The sequence below is a fragment of the Capsicum annuum genome, chromosome 2 (assembly GCF_002878395.1).
Source record: "Capsicum annuum cultivar UCD-10X-F1 chromosome 2, UCD10Xv1.1, whole genome shotgun sequence".
Lineage (NCBI taxonomy): Eukaryota > Viridiplantae > Streptophyta > Magnoliopsida > Solanales > Solanaceae > Capsicum > Capsicum annuum.
The window spans coordinates 21,705,210-21,713,276 of record NC_061112.1 but is presented as its reverse complement, the minus strand read 5'-3'; the positions used below and the strand labels follow the sequence as shown (position 1 = coordinate 21,713,276).

Here is an 8,067-nt window from a genome sequence, read left to right as displayed (position 1 = left end):
TCTCGTTGTGTCAACCCCATGGCTTGGCCTTGCCATGCTTCAGCTTGTCAAACCCTCGCCTTGCCATGCCATGCCATGGTGCCCAATGTCATACCAACTCACACATGCCTATGCCAGGCACCCTTGCATCCCTCAGGGTGTCCATGTCACATTCAAGAGTCATTCAGAAACACACATGGAAAGTCGGGTGAAGTTTGAGACATTCCAAGAGATCGAGGCATGGGGGTTGACACAGCGAGAGGTCGTGGCATAGCCGAAGTAGTATCGAAGAAGAGTCAGGTCTGCGCCAAGCAAAGTAAAAGCATGTGTGCAAGGCATACCCCATGCAGACATTGGGTGAAGGGCAATTTTGATGGAGGATTTGGCACGGTTGGTGTAAGAATTTGAATGTAAGCGTTTGTGTGTCGCACACATACGAGAAGTTAATCAGTTTCCTTTTCCTTGGTTTCAATAAGTTTATAGTCATGTGAAAAAAGTCTTGTTGTCTTGTATTTGGGCATATTTGAATGTTCCTAGCAATCAGGCAATGTCAACTCATTATGACCAGGTTGCACGTGAGACTAACATGTGTCAAGGGCACTGTCAACTGCACTATTTTTTTAATAACTGTGGTGTTTGGGCCAGCTTCCCTCAACTAATTCCAAGGGATACCTGCCACCTCCAACAAGCAATAGGTACCAGGTAACTCTATTCACCAAGGCCAATGACTCAATCAATAGGTGTTAAAGGCTTGACACATGCTAGATTTTGCCTATTGACTTGTCTTTTGTAGGTTGAGTATTAGTGTTCTTTGTACACAAGTCAAATACAAAGTTGGGAAGAAATTCATATAAATTGTGCCCTGTGTGACTTCGCTAATGATAAGATTCGCATCCCCTTTAAGGCATCACCAAGGAACCAAGATCAAGAATTGCAAGCCTTTGAAGGAAAGTTCATGGAAATGGGCAATGATTGGTGCATGTTTTAATGCCTACCAAAGGATGCCATGTGTTGAAGATTGAGTTGGGAGGCCAAAATGTCAAAGAACTTCATTATTTTGAAGCGACTAGAGGTGCGATGGCCTGCCACCTGGGCGACTGGCCATCCCTTGAGCCGTCCATGGAAGCCCCATGGTAATTGCATACGGTTAGGTGCGACTGGGGAAAGGACTGACCGTCCCACCCTTAGCCGACCGTCGGGTGGGTCATCCCAGCTAAACAGAATGGTCATTTCGTTGGGCTTTATTCCTTTATTGTCAAGGTCACTTTTGAGCCTTCGTTAAGACTATAAATAGAAACTTCTAGGGTTATTTTCCATTAGCTTATTTTGATTATTGATAAACCAAATATTTGATAGTGTGATTGCAGAGTTCTTGTTGAACGTTTGCTTAGAAACGAAGGTTGATCAGGTGTACAATACCCATTCGGTCTACGTAAGAGTTAGGTGCTTGTATTAGGATTACAATTGAAGGTCATTGGTTTGAAATACCTTTGGTTTGCTTACGTTCCTTATCTTGTATCTATCTATTTATCGTCTTATCTTCATTATCTTTCGATTTTCGTACTTTATACTCATTTTCGTATTTTGAATTGTATCCTTTGGTATCAGAGACGAGCTTAGAGTCGTTCCAACCATTCTAGTCTTGGGTTTGTTATCTATAAAATCACAAAAATAGGTATCATCCACGTGTTTTGGGGACATTTTCAAATTTTGAGTTTTTCATTTTTGTGTCTTCTTGTGTTTCTAGTGCTAGAATCGTGTTCTCTAGTATTGTTTGAGTCATTATCTAAAATTTGAGCTTAATCCGACAAGTATCGAGTTATCCACCATTATTGAAGCTTGAGTTTGACGAAATTTCAAATGGGTTCTCAAATCTAAAAATACTGGGCGAGGTTTGAAGTATAAAAACTATTGAAGTTTGTTCGGGAGCTTGAAAGGAGCTTGGGTTTCGAATTTTATCGAATTCCGAGATCGTTTGCTTAAGGGTCAAAATTTGAATGTTCTTCAGGTTCTTCATATCTTGTTGAAGAAGAAGCCACAAAAAAGGGCTTGATCCAAAGGAATTGAAGAAAAAAGAGTTGTACCTGTTTATTCCAAAGAACATTCCAAGGAAGGACAAGGGACCCACAAAAGCATTATCTAGAGCTGACCAATGGATTGGGCGACGGCCAGTCCCACGGCTGATGGCCAGTCACACGATCAGTCGTTGAGTCCCAGCTGAGGATAGTTATTGGTTAAGGAGCGACGGCTCCTGGAATGACCAGTCACCTCAGCGACGGGCAGTCGCACTCCTAGTCACCCTGAAAAAGTTTCGTAAGCTCATTTTAGATTCTTAGTTTCATTTTCCTCTACTCTTAAACATATTTTGCTTGATTCTAACACTAATTAACAACTAGTAGTCCACCTACTTAGTTGTGATTTAGTTCTTGAGTTCATTTTCTTTCTTCGTCCCATTTAGTTGTGTGCTTTTCTAGTTTTATTTCGTCATAAATTCTTGACTCAAGTCCATATCAAGTTCGTACGCATTTCTTTGAGTCCGACAAACAGGAATCTATTCCGACCGAGAATAGCAATCGACACTTCTTCTACCATTGGAGTATAAGCAAACCTTCAACAATTACGAATCCAAGTGTGAGGCAATACAAAGGTGGTAGAGATTTTGAGGTTGATTTCTTAACGCTAGCTTGTTTGTTGCTTTTGTTAGTGTTACTTTTGATTAGGTACGATGGCCGTTGAAGGCGAGATAACCAATTCCACCATTCAAGTGGCTTTAGCTTCCATCATGGAGAAGCTTAATGCTATGGATAGCCGATTGGGATCAATAGAAGATGTGTCCAACTTGAAGGAACACTGAAACTCAATCCTTTCCACGCCCCAAAACTATCATGCCTCCTCTAGTGTGCATGCCCAAAACACCTCCACTACTACATCCCCAAAAAAACTCCACTAAATGTTTAATCCACCGAGGCAAGTACAAGATCCAATCATCCAAGCCGCTACTTACCCAAATAACCAAAATCCCGTTCGTCCACTACAACCCCAATTCAATCAAGTGAACCAAGAAGCTCCACAAACAAACCCATTAACCAAAATCCACCACCCCAAGCCCCACATAACCAAAATCAACCCGTCCAAGTAGAGGATGTAGTGGGAGGGGACTTCATAAAGGAAATGAAGAGTTGGCTGAAGTGGCCCTATTTGCGGAATTTGTACGGAATAGACGAGGAGCTCAAAGGGGAGGACATAGAGGACGAGGAGAAAGATTTGGTTTGGTTCCCTATGGAAGAGGAAACTTTGGGAAACCCACCCTAAGTTTAAGGAGATCATCAATGGGATCAAGGAGGAAATGTGGGTCGAGACACGGGTCTTAACTCCATTAAGATCACTCTTCCTACTTTCAAAGGAACTAGCAATCCATCGGCCTACCTTGATTGGGAAGTACAATGTGAAAGGATCTTCCAACTTAATGATTTGAGCGGCCAAAAGAAAGCTGCCCATGCAATTGCTCAATTCGAGGGGTATGCTTCTACTTGGTGGGAAACCCAAAGAATGCAACGAGAGAGATGGTAATCCCGATCTTCCGGATTGGGTCCAATTAAAGGCAATTATGAGAGGCAAGTATGTGACACCAAGACACAAACAAGAAAACTCACCAAGCTATATAACTTGAGACAAAAAGGTAAAGGTGTGGAAGACTGCTATGAAGAATTTCAAAACTTGATCCTTCGACTAGAGATTGTTGAACCCCAAACCATTGTGTGGCTCGGTTCAAGGAGGGTTGGACTATGACATTGCTTCTCAACTAGTTGTCCAAAAGTTTAAACGGATAGAATATCTTGTTGAAGCGGCTGTTAAGGTTGAAAGGAACAATAATGCAAAGGAGACCTTCGATTAGGGCTACCTACCTTCTAGTTCATCCGGATGGAACAAGAACAAAGATTTCAACAAGTCCTACGAGAATGCGAAGGTTGGGGTCATAAGGCAAGTGAATGTCCCAATTGAAGAAACATAATTTTGGTGAAAGGCGATGCCTACTTTGTTAGGAATAAGGTGAACCAAGAAAATGAAGGTGAGGAAGGAACCCAAGAGAGTGAAGATTTTGAGGATGAAGGGGAACTTGTGAAAGTTGAATAGCTGAATAGCTGAATGGGAAATTAGGAACCTAATGGTTTAATGATGAAAGTTTCCCGTGAAGATGTTTGGCCTCAAGAAGGAGAGATAACGAATTTTAACTTTACGATGAGGCGAATGATGAGTATTAAGGCCTTGGAAGACCTAAGCCAAGAGGAGGAAATGAACTTGGCTCGAGAAGGGGAACTTTATGTCCACCCTAAGCACTTGATGTTTATTAACCATGGTCATTTTGCCTAAAACCAACACTTCTCTTTTGTAGGTTCCGAATTTGAGGTCGAATCTTTTTCAAGAAGGATTGGTTATACGATTCAAATCCCATCTAAGACATCAACAAGGAACTAAGATCGAGAGTTGCAAGCCTTTGAAGGGAAGTTCACAAAAATGGGCGCATTGGAGCATGTTTTGATGTCTACCAAAGGATGCCATGTGTTGAAGATTGAGTTGGGAGGCCAAAATGTCAAAGAACTTCACTGTTTTGGAGCGACGGCCCGCCACCTTGGTGACTGGCCGTCCCTTGAGCTATCCATGGAAGCCCCAGGGTAATTGCACATTGGTTAGGTGCGACTGGAAGAGGGACTGACGTCCCACCGTTGACTGACAGTCAGGTGGGTCGTCCTAGCTAAACTGAATGGTCATTTCGTTGGGCTTTACTCATTTATTGTCAAGGTCGCTTTGGGTTTTGGGCCTTTGTTAAGACTATAAATAGAAACTCCTAGGGTTATTTTCCATTAGCTTGTTTTGATTATTGATGAACCAAACACTTGATAGTGTGATTGGAGAGTTCTTGTTGAGCGTTTGCTTAGAAACGAATGTTGCTCGGGTGTACAATACCTTTTCGGTCTACGTAAGAATTAGGTGTTTGTATTAGGATTATATTTGAGGGTCATTGGTTTGAAATACCTTTGGTTTGCTTATGTTCCTTATCTTGTGTCTATCTATTCATCGTCTTATCGTTTTATCTTCATTATCTTTCGATTTCCATACTTTTTTATCGTCTTATCTTCATTACCTTTCGATGTCCGTACTTTATACTCGTTTCCGTATTTTGAATCGTATCACCTAAGTGCTAAAATATTCTAAGTACTAACCAAAAAGTGAGAAAAGAAAAAGGGTTGAGTATATGACAGTGACTGTCTTGCATTGTCAATAAACAAAAGTTGACCAATGAACAAAGTTTCAGATAATTCTCACAGAATGACACCCAAATTACTCTACCGTGAAAAGGTAAGAATCCAAATGCAAAGATCCAAGCGAAAATCTAAAAAATTTCTAGAAAGTTTCTTTTGTCAATGTAAATTGCAGTAGTACTTGGTGAACATGAAGAGTGGAAAGTATCATATTTTCCAAGCTATCGCCACAAACTTAATGGATCACATTAGACTTGGGGTTAGGTGAGGTTAGGCAATAGTCCTACAGCTTGCTTGTGCCCTTAAATATAGACCATCAACCAATTGAACGGAGAAATACTTATTATCCATAGATAGCTTATTTAAAACCATTTGGCCAATGATTCTTACACTACACACATCCCCAACCTTATAACCGATTTTAATATCCTATTAACCAGCTTGATTCATGCCATCTACTTAACCAGGTACAAGATAGCACAATTGGAGACAATAAAAGAAAGATGGTAGACTAGAGCTCCTTTCTATTCTAAAAGAAGATATAAAGATTTGACAGATAAGAACTTTCATAACCACAGTTAAACAAACAGTAATATAACGCTGCAGCTAGAAATGCAACAAGCCAATTTAGAAAGAAAAAGAAATAGAAGTGATGGAGCGACCTGAACTGCGAACCCAACTGGGGGGCTCATACTCAGCGAACGACACAAAGCCATCATGATTCTTGTCATGAACTTCCATATCTCTGTGAGTCCTATGCAAGACCTCCTTTCTGCTCTGCCCCAGATTCCACTCAGTCAACTCCTGCTCAGTCACGAAACCATCAGATGGGTCGACATCAATCTTTGGGAACAATAATACAAGCCTCTCAGTAACATTGAACTTGTCTTCATCATTGATATAATCTTCAGCATCCATAAAGTCTTCCCATTCAGGTTGGGATTCTTCACCAGGAGCATGTTCATGTATTAATTCGGGATGGTGTGTGTCAATGTACTGCTTCTCCCATTCTTTATCCTCACGTTGGCGCTCGATTTTAGCAACTAAAGGGTCAAAGGGAATGCGTTCATGGTGGGTACGATGTGAGTCAAAAGTGAAGTTGGATCGCAGCTTGAGTCGCCGATGACCATGACGCTTAGCTTTGTTAGAAGGAGACTGAGAGATGAGGAGTAGAAGGAGCACAGCAATTGTGATGTAGATAATCACTGAAGCTTTGCCCATCTCCTCATCTATATCTATATGAACAAAACAGGATTCAACAAAAGGATGGGGGACTTTATTTGCTACAACACACTTCTAACGAGATCGGAATTTGTTTGTCGAATGTGAAAGTGATTAGGACTCTTCTCTAACTCAATCTTTAGATGTCTTCACTTCAATCTTCCAAAAAAAAAAAAAAAAAAACAGTAATAATAATTTGAAAATAGGTAGATCTAAAATATGGGAGAGGTGGCACGGGTACAAAGAAATTGGCATGCTTATTACCAATTAACTTGTGCCATGTCAAACACATTGTCCCCTCCTCCTCCGCCTCAATCATCTTCTTTGCACTTTTTTTTCTTTTGGATCTACATTTGCTTTAATTCTTTTATTATTGTTTTCGATTAAACGAATATGTGGAAAGCATAAACTTCTTCCCTCTCAAATTAATTTTAAATTTTTTTATTTTTTTATATATTATATTATTATTTCTTTTCTTTTCTTTTCTTTTCTATTTCTATTATATAGATCTCATGCAATTATCAAAAAAATCCTTCTACTCCCACTTAATTACATATCATACCCTAATATATAATAAGTCTATTATTTCATCATAAAAGTTCAAATATTTAATATATTCTATTAATTTATATTAATTAACCATAACTACATACTAGAAGTAAATTTTATTTATTTATTTAATTATTTATCATGTTCAAAATTAATTTGTTACCATAAATCATAATGATTAATAACTTAAAATATTTAAAAGAGATATAAAAATTTTATTGACTCTCATTATTTTAGTAATGTCACATAAATTGAGATAAAAGAAAAAGTCATACAAATCATAATAATTAACAACTTAAAATATTTAAAAGACATATAAAAATTTTAGTTGATTCTCAAAATTGTATCGAAGCCACATAAATTGGGACACAAGGAGTAAATATATTATTTGATAATTATAAAAAAATTATTATAAATCACAAATACTTTTTTAAAAATAGATAAAAGTTCTATTCAACTCTCAAAATTTTATCGGTGCACCATAAATCATGACAAAATAAAAAATTATCTTAATTAATTGCAACTAAATATTTAAAGTAAATCAATTTTATTATTTTAATTGGCCTTTATATAGAAAACTAATTTATTTATTTATTTATTTATTTTAGTAAATTTAAATTTTAAAATTATTTTTTTATTATATAGAAATACTAATATTTAAACTTAACTTTAAATTTTTAAAGTACAAAATTAATAAATTTAATTTAATAAAATAAATTTTTAATGAATATTTTATTAGAATTTGTGTTGGGTCAATATGTATCAAGTTGAAAAGAAATAAAAAAAAATATATAGTAAAATTTTATTATTATGAAAGATAAATATAATGCACTATCCAATAATGTTTAACAATATCATATTTTGCATATGCAAATATAGCATCCCGTATTTAATTAATATACTATTTCGGTGAATTATCGATAATTACTATTGGATATGATAAAATTATATTAATTTTTATAATAATAACATAATTAGTCGCTCTTAATTAATTATTATGAGTCATCCAGGTATTAAGAAAATAAACAATATTTAATGAAAAATAAAATAGACATAA

At 37.2% G+C, this 8,067-nt stretch overlaps 1 protein-coding gene across 2 annotated transcripts in view; it reads right to left on the bottom strand.

Annotated features, from left to right (window-relative positions):
• The window catches only part of LOC107857616 (calumenin-B), a 43,237-nt gene extending 36,453 nt beyond the window's left edge, over positions 1–6,784 (bottom strand). Inside the window, exons 1-2 of one of the 2 annotated variants that reach the window (XM_016702456.2) lie at positions 6,726–6,784; positions 5,903–6,620 (exon numbers count right to left, since the gene is read on the bottom strand). In XM_016702456.2, the coding sequence (XP_016557942.1) occupies positions 5,903–6,461 (559 nt within the window). In that variant the 5' untranslated portion in view covers positions 6,462–6,620; positions 6,726–6,784. Of the gene's footprint in view, positions 1–5,902; positions 6,677–6,725 lie in introns of those variants that run through there. The other variant, XM_016702457.2, reaches the window with a different exon arrangement.
• Positions 6,785–8,067: the final 1,283 nt, after the last annotated feature.